Source organism: Mya arenaria, chromosome 1 (genome assembly GCF_026914265.1).
Source record: "Mya arenaria isolate MELC-2E11 chromosome 1, ASM2691426v1".
NCBI classification, from domain to species: domain Eukaryota; kingdom Metazoa; phylum Mollusca; class Bivalvia; order Myida; family Myidae; genus Mya; species Mya arenaria.
In genome coordinates this window covers 47,092,320-47,113,387 of record NC_069122.1, presented here as the reverse complement: position 1 = coordinate 47,113,387, position 21,068 = coordinate 47,092,320, and the positions used below count along the sequence as shown (strand labels likewise).

At 33.9% G+C, this 21,068-nt stretch overlaps 1 protein-coding gene across 1 annotated transcript; it reads right to left on the bottom strand.

The window, feature by feature from the left end:
* Positions 1-1,236: 1,236 nt before the first annotated feature.
* LOC128232508 (transmembrane protein 106B-like) lies at positions 1,237-17,824 on the bottom strand. The gene is made up of 7 exons (XM_052946095.1): positions 17,228-17,824; positions 15,325-15,388; positions 10,728-10,896; positions 8,407-8,487; positions 7,201-7,316; positions 6,013-6,066; positions 1,237-5,417 (listed from the first exon to the last, which is right to left on the bottom strand). Exons 1-7 carry the CDS (start codon positions 17,418-17,420, stop codon positions 5,189-5,191), a joined length of 906 nt encoding a protein of 301 aa, XP_052802055.1. The 5' UTR covers positions 17,421-17,824; the 3' UTR covers positions 1,237-5,188.
* Positions 17,825-21,068: the final 3,244 nt, after the last annotated feature.

The window sequence follows — 21,068 nt, the reverse complement described above, 5'->3', positions numbered from 1 at the left end:
GTGACCTTGTTATTGAACCTAGACTTGCATGCCTTACCTACACATGGTTTCCCTATGTTGTGACCTTGTTAATGAACCTAGACTTGCATGTCTTACCTACACAATGTCACCCTATGTTGTGACCTTTTCATTGAACCTAGACTTGCATGATTTACCTACACATGGTTTCCCTATGTTGTGACCTTGTTATTGAACCTAGACTTGCATGCCTTACCTACACATGGTCACCCTATGTTGTGACCTTGTCATTTAACCTAGACTTGCATGTCTTACCTACAAATGGTCACCCTATTGTATGACCTTGTCATTGAATCTAGACTTGCATGATTTACCTACACATTGTCACCCTATGTTGTGACCGCGTCATTGAACCTAGACTTGCATGATTTACCTACACATGGTTTCCCTATGTTGCGACCTTGTTATTGAACCTAGACTTGCATGATTTACCTACACATGGTTTCCCTATGTTGTGACCTTGTCATTGAACATAGACTTGCATGCCTTACCTACACATGGTCACCCTATGTTGTGACCTTGTTATTGAACCTAGACTTGCATGTCTTACCTACACATTGTCACCCTATGTTGTGACCTTGTTATTGAACCTAGACTTGCATGATTTACCTACACATGGTTTCCCTATGTTGTGACCTTGTCATTGAACATAGACTTGCATGCCTTACCTACACATGGTCACCCTATGTTGTGACCTTGTCATTTAACCTGGACTTGCATGATTTACCTACACATGGTCTCCCTATGTTGTGACCTTGACATTGAACCTAGACATGCATGTCTTACATACACACAGTCTTCCTATGTGTGACCTTGTCATTGAACATGCATGGCATACCTACACATAGTCCCCCTTTATTATGACCTTGACATTGTGCCTACACGACACATGGTTTTCTTGAGTTGTGACCTTGACATTGTACCTAGACTTGCATGTTGTACATACACATGATTTTCTTGAGCTGTGACCTTGACATTGTACCTAGACTTGCATGTTGTACCTACACATATTTTGCCCGAGTTGTGACCTTGACATTATACCTAGACTTGTGTTTCTTTCTTTCACATGCTCAACCCATGGTTAACATGTTTCAAGAGCTTGTTTTGATTCATCTAGAACAAATACAGCTGTTAACATTTTACACTCCTCTATAATTGAATTTACAACCTATTCCCTGACTGTGCTAAGATATTAAATCCCTCACACTCCCAAAATATTTGTTTTGTTTTATTTCATTCATAGCATGCAAAATACAAGAAATAATGTACACAAGTTATACATAAATAACAAAATCTGCTTAAACTGAATATTCAACAAATGACTATACATATATATCACAGTCATGAAATCATGAAACTGGCCATACCATTCATATCTTCATGATGATATAATAATCAAGCCACAGAAAAACAGTTTTGAGTTTCTCATCTGTATATAAGAAAGACAGATCTAGATGTTTTAAACATTGCGTTGTTTTGATGAAATAGTGAATGTTTATATTCTGTTGATTGAGTTTCTGATTTTCACTCTTTTGACATATATATTCTATACTTTAGTAATTAGGAAGGAATAATCTTTCAAATGAAACCAAAATTATATGAGGTCACCAGACATCAATTTCTCGAAACTTCTTTAGCTTAACAGGCTTAAGTAGATTTCACTTAGCCAAAATACATACTTAAATTTAATTTAGATGGATGGACAATTGTTTATTGTGACTATCATAAAACATATTTCCTATTTATTTAAAGTCTTAAATCTCTACAAAAGTAGTGAGATTAGCTTAATCGTGTTATAAGTGACTTAAGAACTTTCGAGAAATTGGGGCCTGGCATCAATTTCCCGAAAACTGCTTAAGTAGCTTATTTCATCAAACCAAATTTAGACTTGATTTTACCATATCGAGATTTTCATATAGATTATATTGTTACTACCATATAGATTATTTCAATTTTTTAGTCCAAACACTCTTAAGAATATTAATACTTAGTCCAAACACTCTTAAGAATGGAAATATTACTTAAATTATACCCAAACAAAAATAGCCTGCTTAGCTAAATCTTGTTATAAAAGTACATTTAGATATGTGCAGTTTGGCTAAAATTTTACCACTTCTTAACAAGGCTGAAAATTTATCTAAAAATGCATGTTTCAGCAGTTTCAAGCAGGATGAGAATCTTAAAATGATTCCTCATTAAAGTGAAACTCTTAATCAAAATCACTACATACACATGTATAACATAAATTTTGAGTGATAAACCTTAACTTCTTACCAGATAATGCATTTATGGAAACTATTTATTACTGATAACAAGATTGTAACTGTGTATTCAATAGCAGAAAACAAGAAAAATATATGATTGGTGAGTGCTAAAAAATTTACTGTGATCTACTATTGTCTCGTAAGGTAGAAATACCTTGTTTTCTGCACCTTTCTTTCAAATTAAACTCGGTATCCTTCATTGTTTTCAACATTTATTCATTCTTTTTTGGTATATTAAAAAAAATTGTATTAATTGTGGTAAAGCTTATTTGGGAGTAAGAGTGCATCTTTAATATTTATGTTAAACAATAACATTCCGGGGAATATCTGCACAAATAAGTAACAAGATCATTAATCAGTGTACATGAAAAATACACAGTGATGGGACTAATAACATAGAATTGTTTTAGGGTTTTAAACAATTTAAAAAGTACAGGGTGCTGTAGAAAAAGGACACATTGAATCGGGCTATGATGAATTTCAACATTATGAATTTCGCAAAAATGTAAGAAATTTTGTTTAATTGAAAATTATATTAGGTTTCAATTATAAGTCTTAAACAAAACAAAAAAATATTTGACTGTCTTGAGCATTTATTTCTATGAAGGCAGAAGGGTACCGGTACCCATGCTGGTCTCCATGAGGGCAGAACGGTGCTGTTGAAGAAGGACAGGGTGCAGCACCATAACCCTGCAGCTGAAACCCTGTGTTTGTACTGAACGACTCATATAAGCGGATCTTGTATGTGAATATATTAAAGCAGATCTTGTATGTGAATATATTAATTATATCTATGACTCCCCCCCCCCTGAAAAACAACAATAAACAATACCGGTAAATCTAAATGAAGAATATATATATATATATATATACATAAAAGCACCACTTGTAGCATTTTGTTATGCCATAAAAACAAAGGAAAGGGTACAGAAAGAGTACATGACGCCCGGAAAAGCAATGAACTTATAAAATACTATTTATTATCATACTTTGGAACTTGCTAAATATTTGTATGCATGTTAACATGAACATGTGCTCTACAAAGATTTCAGTTTTGAACCTTTTGATTAAATGCAGACATTTCCTTAACATTGTGTCAACTCTTGTTAACAAAATAGACTAGAATATTGCAAATCTTATGTGTCACCATTTTGGAGTGCCCTAAATTTTGCTATTAAATGTCACCATGACCTTGACCTTTGACACCGAAAATCAGAAGGGTTCTACTACTGACCATAACAAATTTTAAGACTACACCCAGTTGTTCCAAAGATATTGATCGGAATGAAAGTGCCCATAATTGTCCTGGTAAAGGTCACCATGATTTTGACTGTTTCACCCTAGACTCAATAGGAGTCATATACTGGCAATGATCAATGTGCATAACTAGTTAGAAGACTCTAAACCATGTCGTTGATACGCTATTCAATGGAAACAATAGTGTGACGCAAACAGGGACTGGGACAATGGATAAAGTTATCCCGAAGTGTCAGATGAACTTCACAGAAAACACCATAGGGGCCCAATCTTGGTTTAAACCCTCATTCCAATTTTTCATTTGTATGCCCATTACAGTGGCTTATCCAATAAATGACCATAACAGATTTTCTTAATATGAAAGTAACTTTTGACAAGAGTACCGTAAGCAATCATCTCACAACAGATATAATTTCAGCAACACATTGAATATTTTAATTTCACAAATCTGTCATTCAAGTAGCATTAAAAAAATATTTGACTTACATTATATTTCTTTAACCATTTATATATGTAGAGATGAAAAGTAAAATAAATATAACACAATCAGTAGGACACTTAATACACAAGCAAAAACAGTTTCAAAAGGAAAAAAAAACATTAATTTGACCAGCATATATCGAGATCTACCAATAAATATATGGGAGTTCTATTCACATGAAACACAAAACAACTGGCTTAAAATGAGCACTGAAGCGCACGTGTATGACAGGTTGCCTTCAGTTTAATGTAAATTTCCAGGCTAATTCGGTCCATTTCGTTAGTATTAATTTTATTGTCAAACACTAGAATGCAAGACTAACCAACATAGTATAATAGCTATCATTATATCTCTTCAATGTAAAGTGATGTGTTGCTATGAATACACATATATGTAAATTACCATTTCCACAATTAATGAACTTCAATATTAATTACGGTAAGTCCCAAGCTTTAAAAAAACATCTTGTGGATATTATTTATACATATCTAGTGTCGTAATTTTTGATGTGACGTCTTAAATAAATAGCATTAAAAATGCGTGCAATATATATTTAAACATTTTATGTATATAGTGCTGTCAATACTCAAATTGATAAAAATGATATAAATAAGATACTTCAGTCATGATCATTCAATACATACTTTACAAAACCTGTTATAAGTTAATAAAAATTTACCAAGGCTAGTTTTTTATCAATTTCGGAAAACACTAATTACATGATATTGAATGACCACTAATGCAATATGTAAATATACAGTAACAACAAAGTTTATCTCATCAGATCTTGTTTTTGCAATTTCCTAATGTTGCTCATATCAAAAATTCAAATAATGCTTAGCCCTGATACATGTTAAATCCAAGTTGTCGCTAAAAAATGCATATAATTCATGTTTTACTGCAAATTGATTTAAATTATCGAGGTTCTGTTTTCAGGATTTTTGTGTTCAGACTTCTTTGACCAACCAAGTATAATTCCTGTTTCCATGGAAATATAAAATGCTTCCACAGAAAAGTTTTGAATTTGCAATGTGATGAAATCACTATTATTTACAAAAATCAATCCTCATGAGATTAAAGCATTCTTTTGTAAAGGTCAAGTTTATTTACAAAGTAGTGATAGAACAAATACCCAAATGAAACTTTACACTCAAGTTAAAGTGGAATTTCATGAAGGTGCAGTTACTCTCATTGGTTCTTTAGCAGTAGTAACATTGGTTGTTGTTGTTGTTATTGCTGCTGTAGTTGTTGTAGCCGTTGTTGTTGTGTTTTGTGGTGGTTTAGTCAGAGGTGGGGCAATGGTGGAAGGTTTTTCACTGCTATAGCAACTAACAAATTGGAATGTCTGAAGTGTTGACTGCTCCGTGTGACCAAGAACCTCATAGTTACAGGTGAACCTGAAAATAAGGATGGAACAGTTTTGGACATTGCTTTATTTACAAACATAACATTATATTCAATATATTTATTTGTTCTGTGTTAACATTTTAACATTTATGATAATTTTTTCACAAGTTTGTTCGGAAACGGTAGAGAAATTGTCAGGCTTGAGAAAATATCAAGTGACAAAATTGGAGAAGGTTAATTGTAACTGTTCATGTAGAAAGTTCAGCTTGGCATAAGAATGAAACAGTCATGGGGAAGAAATCCAGTTTTACCTAACTCTTAAAACAATGCAAGTAAAAAGGCTGTTATTGGAATGTTTAATATAAAGTATGTGTATGTTGCTGGAGACAATACACACATGTATAGCAAGATCTGTAACTCTGACTTTAATTTTTTATGAGTAATGCCCTTTTTTCAACAAAAAATATGGTGATATTGTTTAGCCCAGACTACCACCTTCAGTAAAATACATCATGTTTTCCAAAGGGATATGTTATCAATAATATCAGACAATTAAGCAATGATTGTATTCATGAAACTTTTTTTCCAATAACTTACTGTCTTAATAATAAAAAAAAAAATAACAGCATAAAACCTAGCACTCACTCAAACATCATGACCAGTTCATGCGCCCATCTAATCGAGTTTAAACAGCTTTCCCTGTAAACAAAGGGCACAAAAGGTTACATTCTGTTATCATGAATATACATGTACAATAAAATATTTACTTAATTTTTCATTATATTCAATACCATCTGGCAAACTTTGCTGTAGTTCAGAATATTTTATGAGTTTGGCCTTTCAAAACGAAACTTTGACGTAGTTCTGAACATTTATGATTTTGGCCTTTCTAAACTAAACTTTGTTGTATAACTGAACATGTTATGGTTTTGGTCATTGTCTAAATTCTTGTAATAAATGTTTTAGGTTTAGAAGACATAGCACATAGCTTAGCATTTAGAAGCTTAGCTAAAGAAGAGATCATGTTTCATGTATCTGACTATTATTTCTGGAAAACCCGTAAGTTATTTATCATACACCTGTTGTAAGCAATACCTATGCATAGTATAATATATACTATCATATCAACTTTAATTCAATGTATTCCTTGCTTAAGATGATATAGGATAGTTGATACCAGACAGGAGCGTATCTAGGGCCTAAAAATCTTGTAGGCCTGATGATTCCATAGAAGTTTGGGGACTTTCATATGCACACACTCAATAATACTTGCAATGATTACAATAAAACCAAGCAATACACCCTGCATGTTGTTTAAATAAAACAAAACTTGCTTTGTTAAATAAAAAAACTTGCTTGAAAATAAAACAAACTTTTGAGTTGTTCAAAATGTTTGAGTAGCAATTAGTTTTTGCTGAATTTTGGGGGTATTCATATTTTGAATTTTTGAAAAAAGTTGTAGGCCGGGCCTACAAGGCTTTTATGTAGCTACGCCACTGCCAGATTTCAGTGTCGATTGTATGCAGTTAATCACTACAGTATATGGTTAGAAATATTATTGACATTTTTTTTCACGTTCTTTTGAGGCCGACTTTAAGACCCAAGAAATAGTATTTTGAAAATAAAATAAGATTTTACCTGATTTTTCTTGGCACATTTCCGCTCCATTTTATCTTTCCTAGCATACTATTTATGTAGTTAAGTTTGGTAAATCAAGTATTAAGTGTTTAAATGTCAACAAGGGTTAAAATCAACCAGAAACAAACAAATACTATTCTTGGGCCTTAAAAAACATCTGATCTAGAATTCTCTTATGATAAAATATTGACATACGCCATGTATCCCATCTGGTTTTTCAAGTTGAAGGTGATGGGAATGTCTATGAAGTATTGACGCTGACCTCGCATTGGTACAAGCAAATTCGTGAAGTTTGACGATTCTGATATAACCTGAATGAAAAATATGCATCCATTTAATTTCAACCATTTAAAATTAAACAAGAGCCTTGCATAGGAGCAAGGGCTCCTAACTTCCAACTCATTAAGAGGTTAATCAATCATTTCTTTAAAGAATATTGCTATTAAAATACAAATATAAATAAGATTTTAAAACAACCAACTTGCCCTGATTTCTCGAAACTTCTTAAGCCTAACAAACTTAAGTAGCTTATTTTGTTTAGCAAAATTTATTACTTTAACCTGATTTTGATCAATAAAACTGAGTTTTTCGTGATTATCAGACGGATAACTTGAATTAACAATAAAATACCTTCCAAATTAATAAATATTTCACAAATTATTCAAGAACAAAAATAGTGAGCTTAGCTTAATCGTCTTATAACAGACTAAAGTTGTTTCGAGAAATTGGCACCTTTAAGATTAACACTATCTATAAGATTTAAATATTGTTCTCAGTTCAGACAAGACTGAAGTATTTTCATAATGCACCAGTCAATTGTAACCACGCCCCCCCCCCCCCCCCCCCAGGTCCGGGGGTATACCTGGGATACTTGGGGAAATGGGCCGTGTTTTTACCTTTCAGGTGGCCCCGCAGTGCCGGGTGAATGCGGTGGATTTGTCTTCATAATTTGTCTTCAATATAACGGGGAATGAGCCTTACCTAGGTCCCTTGGGTGCGGGGGCATTTAGCAGGGATTTTACCATCAGTTCGTCCCCGCAGGGCGGGGATTTTACCCGGGGTTGGCTTGACTGAAAGTCAAAGTCCCTGCTATTTCCCGGACCTGGAGGAGCCATGGTTACAATTGACTGGTACATAATATTGAGGCCAGTTTTTTTCTTTAAAAAATAAACAAGCTATGGGTTCAAACAGATATACCTACAATGATGAGAAAGCTGTAACAAAGTATAAGTTTATAAATCCCGCTCATGGTCTTCAGCTATGAGAGTAGCGGGAGAAAAGATCAGTATTTTGAATAATACCCAAGGAAAATATTTTGTTAGTTCATTCACAGGTTTATACTTCAATAGATGAAATTTCCATGTAAAATATAATGGCATGGCACAGTGAGTCCATACGTACCTGAGTATCATACAGGACCGTCAGTTTAACGCTTGTTACTTTGATTTCGAAGAAGTTTTGGTTAGACACGTTGAATCGATTCTGAAAATAATTTTACAGAGTAGATCAAGTCTGTTTAAACATGATTTTTTTTTCAATAAATACTCAGTCATATAATATTATTAATGACAGCGCAATAAATATTGAATCCAAAAAGATGATTCTGAATATAGGACAATATGGAGCTATGTAACCAAATTGTGTGATAGCTATGAACAACTGTGTGAAGTATGAAAAACATTGAATGAATGGTACTGAGATCTGAGTTAAAACCCCAAATCGCCCTAAAACTTTAACCAAACTTTCTAAGTTGATCAAGGACCATAATTTGTATTTAGGATAACATGGAGTTATGTAATCTATATATATGTATAATGGCCATCAACAATTGTGTGAAGTATGAAGTCAATTAAATGAAGGGTACAGGAGTCATTAGTAAAAATCCCAAATTGCCATAAAACTTTTAGTTTAGTTATTCAGTATGATATGGAGTTATGTAACCTGACTGTGTGATGGTCCTGAACAACTGCGTTAAGTATGAAGTGAATGGCTGGTATTAAATTACAAGTAGTGGTGGGCGAAAGTGATTTATCATCATGGTGGGCTAAAAGTCAACAATTGGGGATGACATTTTGCCAATATCTATTTATCAAAGAATTGGTGCTGAATCCGCGTTTAATATATCTCCATTCATTATATTTCTCTTTTCACTCAAATATCTTTTGCCTAGATAAACAAGGGTAATCACTATAATTGACCAGAAAAAGAATGGACACCGAAATATCAATTGAACAAGCGGATATTTAATGACCAAATTAATGAAGTTACATAGGATTACCCTGGAAAATGAGGAGGAATGATAGCTAAGCTGCAGTTCTTATATCTATTATCAATTTATCTAGTAATATAGTATTGGACAATTTGTCAATTTCATTTCCTTCAGATTTCCTTCAGATTATGTTGTTTAATTTCTAGTTCTTAGTACTTCTAATCATTCATGCTGATAGTGTAAAAACACTTATGAGCCTGTTATCATTTAATTAATTAAAGTCAGAGATTGGCAGTGAATCATCATGCTGGCCGTTGAATATTCAGTTTTGTGACTTTACATGACTTACATGAAGTTCACACAAAGTTTATCTAATGTTTGTTTTTGATTGTTCTGTTTACAATTTGACATATATATGTGCTTGTCTGTTTGTTTGAAACAGAAATAAAGTTAAAGTCTACAAAAAAGTTCTTCTTTTTTTAATTTTATTCTTAAGCCATGCAATAAGTGTGATTTTATTTACTAGTACCTAATTACTAGATGCGCAATGACACAAAATGTATTTTTTTAATTTTTATGATAATTGCTGAGAAATCGAATTATTTAGCCAGTCTGTCAGTCAGTTTAATGGATAATGACAATCCAGCTGATTGCCCATCTATAGTTTTAAATGTAAATGCCAACTGCCCTTAAACTAGTTTATCATAACCTTTAACATAATTTCATTTAAAAGCCTCAAAATCATTTAAAGAACATTACACAATGTACACCAAAACAAAAATAGTGAGATTAGATGAAGATTATCAAGCACTAACCTGATTTTTTTATAATCCTTACAATATAAAATGGAAGCACACCAAACATTAATGCTACTATGTTTAACATAAATGCTACTACGAGTATGTTTAACATAAACGCTACTATGTTTAACATTAACACTACTATGTTTAACATAAATGCTACTACGAGTATGTTTAACATAAACGCTACTATGTTTAACATAAATGCTACTATGTTTAACATAAATGCTACTATGTTTAACATAAACGCTACTATGTTTGAAATCGTCTACTACTAGTAGTACTAGCCCTAAAACAGGCTTTAACCTTTGCACTAGTGTGTGGCATTCTTTGGTGAAACATGGCCATACCACCATAAAATATTGGTGGTTTTAACCAAAGTTCAACTTCACCTGGATTTGATGGTGTTAACATGTGTAACGAAAATATGTAAATCAATCAAATTTTTTAGTTTGTGTCTGAACACTGTATTTTTGGCCTATTCTAAGTTGAAAAGGGACCACAAATGCATTTAAAATTGGTAGTTTGTAAACAAAGACTAATATGACCTCTATTTTATGGTGTAAAAATTGTGTACCAAACATTATTTAAATCTGTTGACCCTTCCATGACCGATTTTTCTTCTGGACAAAACTGACAGACAGACTGGCAATCTCTACCCGATATACTCCCCCACACCAAACTTTGTTTTGTGTCACTAAAATAGAACTTACTGTTACAGTAAAGTTGACAACATCCTCTGTAGTGTTCACATACACAGCTCCAACAGGACGCAGATAAGGACGTTTGGATGCAATATCAACGCTTCGTGGCATGATGAAGAAGATGAGAAGTCCCGCCAATACCAGCGTGAGAAGCACGGCCAAACCCACCCATATGTACCTGGAATGTAACAACCAATATGCTATATCATCAAGAGGGAGATGGGGTGGGGGGGGGGGGGGGGAGGGAGGGTATGTGAAAGATAACTGCCAGCAAAAAGCAAGGCTAAACCAACCTATATATTGTATTTGAAATAAAGTTATCACAATAAGCACAATATAAGAAGTTCTGAATTCCAAACCACTCAGCATCATAATTCACCTGAGAAAAAAAGGTATCGCAGTGCCATTATCAGTATTTTTCTTCTTTCTTCTTTTTTTGATGGGTGGGGTTGGGGAGAGAGAGGGGAGATTGAAAGCCTAGATATCTAACTGCCTAAGTCCAAACAGAATGTTGCTTTAATAAGCATTTCTGGGAATAAGCACATGTACTATAAAATGTGGATTTGTTGATAAGGACAAATTTCATTTGATAAGGACAAATTTCATATTAATAAATTTCACAACCAAACGAAAATAAAACAAATGTGTATTTTTAATACTATATATTGGTATAAACATATTAATAAACAGTTTATATGTTTATTTCAACAACTTCTATGCCTCAAATAGTTCAAATGGCACATCATATTGAATGACAGAGAAATTAATTTAACAAGAGCTCAGCTTAGGGAGTACCAATGCTCGTCTGTTTATGTTTCTTCAGTCACACAAGCAGCATACATTAAGTGTTTTTCACAATGCCGACAAAAACAAATAGTATATTAAAAAAGACCGGCAAGCTAAAAATTGAATTATTTGTTGTACTGTCATAGTAAACATTTGGATAAATGTTACATTCAAGAAATCATTTTATACACATGTATTTTTAGTAAAATAATAGTTTGAAGAGACTGATTATTAATGATCACAATCAATTATCACCTATTTTGGGCTCTCATAGACAGTTATTTGCCCCCCCCCCCCCCCCCCCCCCCCCCACATGGAAGGTTTGGAACATACAGGGGTTTTTTGAGGCCCTACAAGCATTAAATCACAAGATTAATTTAATCTTACTTTAATACATACCTTCTGGGGGCTCTAGTTGGTTGTTTTTAGAGGTACACATCAGGGCTTCTAAAAACCGGCAATTTGCCGGTCTGGACCGATTTTGACCAAGCCAGACCGATATCAGCTTCAAAAAGTGTAAAAAAAAAATCGGTCTGAAATTTTCTAAAAAAAAATGGAATTTCGGTCCAAAACGACCAAGTCAGTAAAGATGTAGAAATTGTAATACACAAACATTCATGGGTCATTCACACATTCAAAACTACATCCAATAGGTCATAAAAGTGTCTTGGTTACCATGACACCGATGCGACCAGCTGCTTTTTCCGCTACGCTGATCACTCTATAGCCTCATTCGGAGCTCCTCGGCCATTTTATTGAAAACAACGGTTGTTTTCTAAAAAAATGGCCGAGGAGTTCCGAATGTCTATAGCCTATCTGTTAATTAGCAGACGCTTGCAATCGGTCTAATCACGTGTTTTGGTATAAGCAGAAGACACAATTAAACAAACTATGTGTTAATAATCTGCTTGCAGCTTTCCTGATTAATTGTTAAAATCGGTCCATATTATAGATGAAGATTCCACAAAGGAAATGTAGTGTCAACTGAATAGGGCACTTCCAACAGCCTCAATGTTGAGCTAGCTTTTAAAGTAATGCAGATGTGGTGTCAACTGTGGGTCAAAGTGTGGGGTTAAAACCCCTGTTCAGGCATACTCTCTTTCTTTCACTTTAATGGCGTTTTGGTAGCACTAGTCTAAAATAGTAGTCCAAATAATTGTACGTTGACGGATTTTTTTTAGATTTTTGATATGGCAAATCCTTCACGTACAAATTGTTTAGTATCAAAAGTGGGTAGTTGTTCCGGGTCACGGACACTACGGACCAGACACTACGGACCAGATTTAGGGACATTACGGACCAGATTTAGGGACATTACGGACCAGATTTAGAAATTTACGGACCATGATTTATATTGTTTTTAAACATTTGTTTTTTTTAATTATTCACTCATTGGTCTGAAATTTGTTAATAAATACTTGAATATTAGTGCTCAGTATGACAATTATCTTTAATGTAACTGAAAAATCCCATGAAATTCCAATGTTAAACATCAATGTATTTTTAATAAAGTATAATGATAATTCGAATAATAATGAATAATAATGAACGTAATATGTGTTTATCTTATAATTGTAAATGTGAATATTAATATTTTCATATGTGATCGATTGCTTTCTGAAATAAACTTTGAATAGTCATATTTGTTTGTTTTCCGTTTCATCTGATTTAATTGAAAGTGCGCCGTTACAATGGGTTTTCACACTTTTATGATTGCCAATTAAAGGTTGTCATTGTAATGTTTGTTTCTTTTGTAATATACCGCCAATAATTACGGGTACAATTATAACTAATTAAGGCAACAGAAATTGCCAGTTTTAAAAATCAGTTTGCAAGAATTGCAACAAACACACATCGACCACCCGACCACATCATGCGACTGCCAACAACAGACAGTGTTCTTGAGGGTAGCCAGATGTCCGCAGCCGCCAGTATCACCCACGTGTTCTTATATGTGCTCGATTTATTTTGGTAAATAAACTGTTTTGGAACATATATCTTCTGTTGCTTTTAACTGATTTAACTGCCGATCTATTCGAACTTCACGCGATTTTTCACAGTTTTATGGAAGATATAACGTCATACTGAGCACTCATATTCAAGTATTTATTAACAAATTAAAAACTAATGAGTGAATAATTAAAAAAAAAATGTGTTTAAATCATGGTCCGTAAGTTTCTAAATCTGGTCCGTAAATTTCTAAATCTGGTCCGTAATGTCCCTAAATCTGGTCCGTAATGTCCCTAAATCTGGTCCGTAATGTCCCTAAATCTGGTCCGTAGTGTCTGGTCCGTAATGTCCATGGTCCGTAGTGTCCGTAATTCGTTGTTCCGATCAGGATTCCGGGTTGAAGCATATAGCCTCTATAAAATATCATAAAAACAAGAAATATTACCAGATAATGTTATTTTACATTAGTTCCATACAGTACACAAAAAATAAATATCCAACTTATAATTATGAGTTTGACGGCTTTTTCTTTTCATTCTGTCAAAACATAACGATATATACATGAAGGGCACCTGCAAGGCTTCAGGGCACAGTTTTAAATCGCTCGGAACATTTCGGCCATGGCCGAGTTGTTACGATTGTATAACGAGGTCTTTCTCGAAGCTTTGTCGGAGGCGGCAGAGTTCTTACGATTGTAACGAGTTGTCCCCCTTCGCATAATTGTTGTCAGTGTCAGTCAACTTTCGTTTTGTTGGAAAGGTAAACACCTTGTTTTAATGCATGAAATGCTTGTTTAGTGCAAAATAACATTTCACTTAAAACATGGTAAAATATGAATATAACTCTTTATGATCAATTTCAACCATAAAATACTTCACTTAAAACAATTTCAATATTTTTAAAACTTCCCCGTTTTTTGCACATTCCCGTTTAGACGTTAGGGATTTGAAGAATCCCGTATAACACGTCTATCATTTTAGACTAACATGGCAATATGCTATGTCGTCGTTGATCATTACAAGATATCCGTTTGTTGATTACAAAACGGTTAAATTTAAATTGTTATAAAGAACCATTGCTGGTTAAAAACGGCTTTAAAGATAAATGCATGTCATTGTTAATCCGTGAAAGCATTAAAATACCGAATTAATTAACGTAATAATATATAGGATATCAACAGCGATACGCTTGATTAACTACATAGTCTGACAGTGGAGTCTGCCGCTTACGTCATATTTATTCGCAGTAATGAAACAATTGTTGTCGATATCACACTTTAAGCTTGTTGCCCCGATTATAAATCTAGATGATATACTACTATAATTCAAGATTATCAGTTGAATGTTGACCCACTAAAGAAGCATTAAGCAAATAAATCATAATACTGTTTCACTTTTTGTCGTCTGACCGCCTCCCGACAGCCACAGTTAATTACGATCGCAGTCTTTCTTGTTGGAAACGCCGCAGAACTCGATGAGAATCTCATATGAATTAAACTTGTATCAATGACTATACGAATCGGCTATGCTGGCTCTAGAGCCCTCTTACAAATTGCCACATCGCAAAAAATATTGACAGAAAAGACGTCGCGAAAATGTATGACATTTCTATCAAATTGGACTATTGAACAGGTCTTTCTTTTTTTGAGGGGGTGGTGTGGGGATTTCTTTTTCTTTTTTTTTGGGGGGGGGGGGGGTCGTCGCCGGGTCCGGACCGATTGAGGTTCCAAAGTTTAAGAAGCCCTGGTACACATGTATCAATTATTTTGTTGACTGCTAAGTAGAATGGTTGTACAAAACTATTATACCTGACCATTTCCCGCTAGGGTGTAGATTTTTGTTATAAACTCATATAGGTAAATAATACCTACGTTCTGCGAGGTCGAAGCCTTTTGTCTTTCATCGGTATCAAGGCCACAAGTTCACCCTCCTGCTCTGTAACAGAACAAAAGTTATACATGTATATATATTGTGCCGGTATTCCAAAATAAGCAAGTCATTTTACAGTTTAAAATCATGTTGCATGGTTGAGTGCCTATTTTTAATAAATATCAGGTGTTTTTTTCACTTTTAAGGGAACGGTGGGGTCCTTTGATAGGGCCTTAAAATAAAATACATTTGGTTCGGGTTACCCGACCCAACCTACCAAATAGGCGCAGACCCTACTGTATAGTCAATTAGAAAAAAATGAAAAACTAAAAAAAAAAATTTTTTTTTTTTGTTTTAAATGATTTTCAATATGTAGTTTAAAACCTTGAATGCTTTATACAGAAGATTACTTTAACACCATTTTCCAATGATGAAAATGGCATTCTTATAATATAAAGCCAAACAATTATTTTTTTTTAGGCCTAGGGGAAAAATACTGTCGTTTTGGGGAAAAATAGTAACATGATTCTTATTTTCAACTTGTTAACTAACCTAATCCTACGAATTCAATGCTCCTCAAAAAAATAAAAAAAATAAGGGGGATTTTTTTTTACCTTGGCAGGGGGAATATAAATACTTTTCCAGGAGGGAAAATGGGCAGAACTTAATATATATCATTTGCTGATTAAGATTAATGCCTTAAACATTTTGTAGAGAAAGTTTTTGCATTTTATACATAGACTTAGATTTACTGAAAATAGCATGTCACACTTTTGCCACTATGAGCCATCATAATTAAAGGACGTCATCGTTAATCCACAAAAGCCATAAAATTCTGAAGTACTTAACTGTGTTGTGACTGCATGCCCAAATTATTGAATTTGTTGTCACAACAGCGCATGTGCTTGATTTATTGCAGTGACTGAATCTATTATAATGCAGGTTACATATGCGCAGCTTACATGTATCATTTAAAGAAAATATTTTGAAAAAAATTGTTGTCATCATACATTCACCAATTTTGAAAAATTGTCGCCACATTGGCTCAATGCCCAACACCAGTGGGAAGCCTGACAAGGCATCCTGTGGACCTCCGGAATTTATCAGATGTTATATGAGACTCTTATCAGTTATATACTCACTTTTTTTCTCTTATTAATAAATCCTAAGTGGCACTAATGCTTTAATGATTGCATATCTGCAATTTCATTGGCTGTAAATGTATGTTGTATTCCAAAATTAATATAATGAACACAGTGTGGGATATGCTTATAGAGCAGGGTATTGAGAAAAAAAGAATAAAAAGATAAAATTTTACAAGGTAGCTGTCAATTTTTGAAAGGCTTGTTTCCTATAAATATAATTCTTGTCAATTTTATTAAACTCGTTCAAACTTGACTCGTAATCTACAAATCACTTGGTTCGTAGTCAAAACAAAGTTTGCTCCCTGAAAATTATGCTTTGCAGCTGTAAAAGTATTCAGACAGCTATTGTCATCTTATTTGCACTAATCAAAATTACCAATGCCCTCGTTTAACTTTTGTTAATGTAAATAAATTATTAATGATAAGGCAACATGTTAAATAAAATTATTGCACAAAAAAACTCATGGTTGGTAGTGTATTAAATTGAATATCTTTATATACAAATTTATTTTAGCTAGATTGTGACGAAAGCTTAGCTTATAGAATCACTCTCGAGTCTGTTTCCCTAGCAGAAACCACTACTGTGTCCTTTATGAGAGGCCATGAGAAAGTACCCCAGATGGGGATCGAACCCACAACCTCTTGGGTGAGAGGCGGACACCTATACCACTAGACCACTCACAACAATTTGCACCAATTCTGGGGTTGAATAAGTTTTTAAAATGGCATCAGTTAGGTATTCAAGTTCAACTTTTATTACCTTTTGGTATATTTCCAACACCTCTACAAGTTGGGCAGGGAACACTTCCTCGTAGTAATTCAGTGTATTGTGATCCCTCACTCTCGTTAGCATCATGCTGGGTTGAACTGCCATAGTGTTGATGGTCAACATTTAATCCATTCATGAGAGTTGAGTTCTCAGACTGATATAATCTGTTCGAACTCATTTTCATTCCAATTTCAAAGACCTGGTTTAAATCTAAATTCAGGTGATTACTTAAACCTTAATTATTTTACATTCTTTACAAGATCATTATGCACGGGGCAAATCTCAGTTTCTACAACAGTTCCATGTATATTTAAACAAGACACAAAATCTTATCGGATGACAGTTACTTACTGTGACCCAGTATCAGTTAAAAAAAATACAACACCAAAGTTCAAGATCATCAATGAATCAGTGATCTGATCTGATCTGATCAGCTGCTGAATGATTAATAATAATGTTATTCCTGTAAAAGTCTTCACTCGCAGATTTCAAATAAAAAATAACAGTCATGTGAGTGAGATTTACACGGATCAGTGGATAACAGTGTTAAAGCGATAAATAAGTCGTAATTTTGAGAACAATATTTAACAACGGGTCGGTGGAATTACCGAAATCCCGAAAATCCCCGTAAATACCGAAAATCCCTTCCATTCTCTGAGGTATATAGCGTTTTCTTTAATACGCCCGGATTTACTACTTTATTGTGTTCGAATGTTGTATGCCGTAATTGTTGGAGGTTGGAGAGGGGTGGGGAAGCCTGGGGAGGGTGGGGGTGGGGGTCGTGGTGACTAAAACCCGGGACCCCCTTTCATTTTACATCGAGTGTGCGAGGTGGTTTGTACGCCGGGAGTAATTACTTATTATTAGTGTCATCGCTTGTATGCCATAGTTGGTTGTAGAGAGGAGAAGGGGAGTCGGTGGAGGGGTGTTGGGGTGACTTAAACGTAATCAAAACCAACGAAGTATGATAACAAGATTTATTCATTCAGTTTCGTTTATGAAAATTGTACTGTATTGGATGACACCGCACAGCAAGACACTTAAATGTGTGATCTGATAAGACAGCAGACGGTAATAAAGATACACAGAAGTTGTGTACTTTACATGGGCTGGAGTTATTTTGTTATCGTAGATATTGATATTTAATGTTTTAACTTCAAACTACTAATTCAATTGATATCACATTATATTTTTTTATTGATTTTCTGATTTTTAATATGTCGTACATTGATTGTTTAATAGCTTTTGTATTGATATTGCTTGTAATTAGTTGTCAGTTTATATTGTTGAAAGCGCCTTTGAACGTGTATATAGAAATGGTGCTGTATAAGTTAATCGATAAATAATAATTAATTGTGTATTGTGAACAAGTTGTGTGTCGAGAAAGGTGAATAACTGGTATCAAGCGGGAGTTGATTATACAATTGTCCTTATGTGTATCATAACGAATTGTATGTGTCTCAACTGTTATGTGGAATCGCTTGGTATGTTTCATTGCACAATCTCGCGAAGAAAGAAATGCAAATTGTACAATTTCACATAAATACCATCACTGCACCTAAATACGAATCATCAACATCATATTAACATTGGTCATGATAAGAATGTGTTATTAATGAATAAAGGCATAATCTAATATTTTATATCGTAAAGCATACCGTTTAAATACTTACATGCAATACTCGTCCCAATATCGATATGGACATGTCATTGTGAGATATTGGTCCATGTCTGTTATCTATCAGTAATGACACCCCGCTGTGACAGATTCTTATCGTGCGGTCAGTACCTGGAACCATGCTGTCACTGATGACTATAATACGATGTGTATTGAACCCCAATCAATGGCGTTCTGGTTCAAAACGGAATGCTCCTGTGAACCAGAAATTAAATCTTGTATTTACACGGAGGGAACAAGTAAGAGTACGCGGTGTATGAAAGAAACATCGGAAGTCTTGAATATTTATTTCTTAGTCTAATGCAGTTCAAGAGTACGTTGCACGTGAACAGTGTTTACGATATTAAAGAAATTTAATATAATACACCACTGAGGGCCATATGACATAATAAGGACAGGCCATTTACCCATAGATATTGCTAATTTTCGACCATATGAGAGCGTTCAGTTATGGCAGGATGAATGTGGACTTGAATTGGACCAAAGATTTGTATTATATATATATATTTTTCTAATTTAGATGAAAAACAGATTGTTCATTCACCGTGCCATATCCAGGCCACACCACGAGGAGGCGCTCTCGTCATGGCCCATCCCCCACCCCCACCCAAAACCTACCCTCATTTAGTTGAAGAAGTTTCAACACATTCCTAATTTGTTACGTACTACAGCTTCAGAGAACATTGAAATGCAACAGCATCTTCAAAAAATCATAAAAAATTGGTCTAATTGAAAATAACCTCCTTCCCTTATGGACTTCCATTTCGTATTATTTTAAGACGGACTGCTTATGCAATGTTAAAAACATTCAACAATTAATCCCGAACGAAATCAATACTTATTTTGAAATAATCATCCTATTCTGCGAAAACAGTTAGGTTGCCGAAACATTCACGGGAATGACCGTAAAGTGATATGTTCGAATTAAAGGTAATTAACAACCGTCTTGCCACTATGACAGTACTCGTGAACTGTACCTTGTTTGTTATATAGACCTATCTAGCTTACAAACATTTTTCTATAAACCTTAATATCCCGTTTTAGAACTATTCACATAAAGGCACACCAGCATTTAAATGGGTTAGTAATCATACAGAAATGCAATGTTTTAAGTCCACGTAAGAGAGCTATGTAATGGCTCTCTTCAGCAGCAATGTAGCACTAACGCGCAAGGGTTGTGGCAAATGTAAAGCATGTATAATAATAGCAGTTAAATACACATGTGATAGCCTGAACATTCAGTGTATAAAACAAAATAAATAAAACATATGTACAAGATGTAAAACTGAGTTGACAAAACAGTTGTATAATGACTGTCAATTATCAATCAAAGCATACAAAGAACCCATGGCTAGAAAGATAGGTATAATGGTGTGACATTGTTGGCAGTACTGTTGAATGTCACGTCAATGCATATGTCTCAGCTTTCCCTAAAGGGGGACATAAACTGAAAACAAGTCAAGTCAAGTCAAGTCAAGAAATTTATTAAGTAATCAAAGGCCACCGGCCCAAAATACGTGACATACATAATAAAACAAACAATATACGAGTTGTGTCAAGAAAAGGAATTTAAGCATATATCCAAACATGAGTATATCCTTTTAATTTTTAATTTCTAAAAGAAGATGATATACATAGAAAGACAACTTACTTAGAGTCTCATAATTAGTTGTTTTCATAAGGCTATAAAAGTCATTTAAATCTATACCAGCAGAGTACCAATTAAACAAATATTGTCTTCTTATATTGTCATACTTTCTACAGACAAAAAAATGCATGATATTCATAATCTATAATCGTTATCATAACAAAAAGTACATATACGATCATCTTTTGGTATGTTTTGATGCCTACCAGTTTCTATTCTCAATTTATGGTTTGAACATCGAAATTTTGAAAGTGCTATCTTGTGCTTAAATGGTATAGCTACTGATAGGTATCTTTCAACATTCAACAGTGTTTTAAAGTTTTTGTAATGAGAACAGCGACCAGAATTATTTACAGATTCAAACCAGTTTTGGTTATAACAATCAATAATTCTCTGTTTAAAGATTGTTAAAAAAAACGTTAACACTTCCAACGTCTTGAGTTATCCAAATATATCCAAATCCATATGTAAACAACATGTTTATAATATTTTTTACCCAGCAAGTT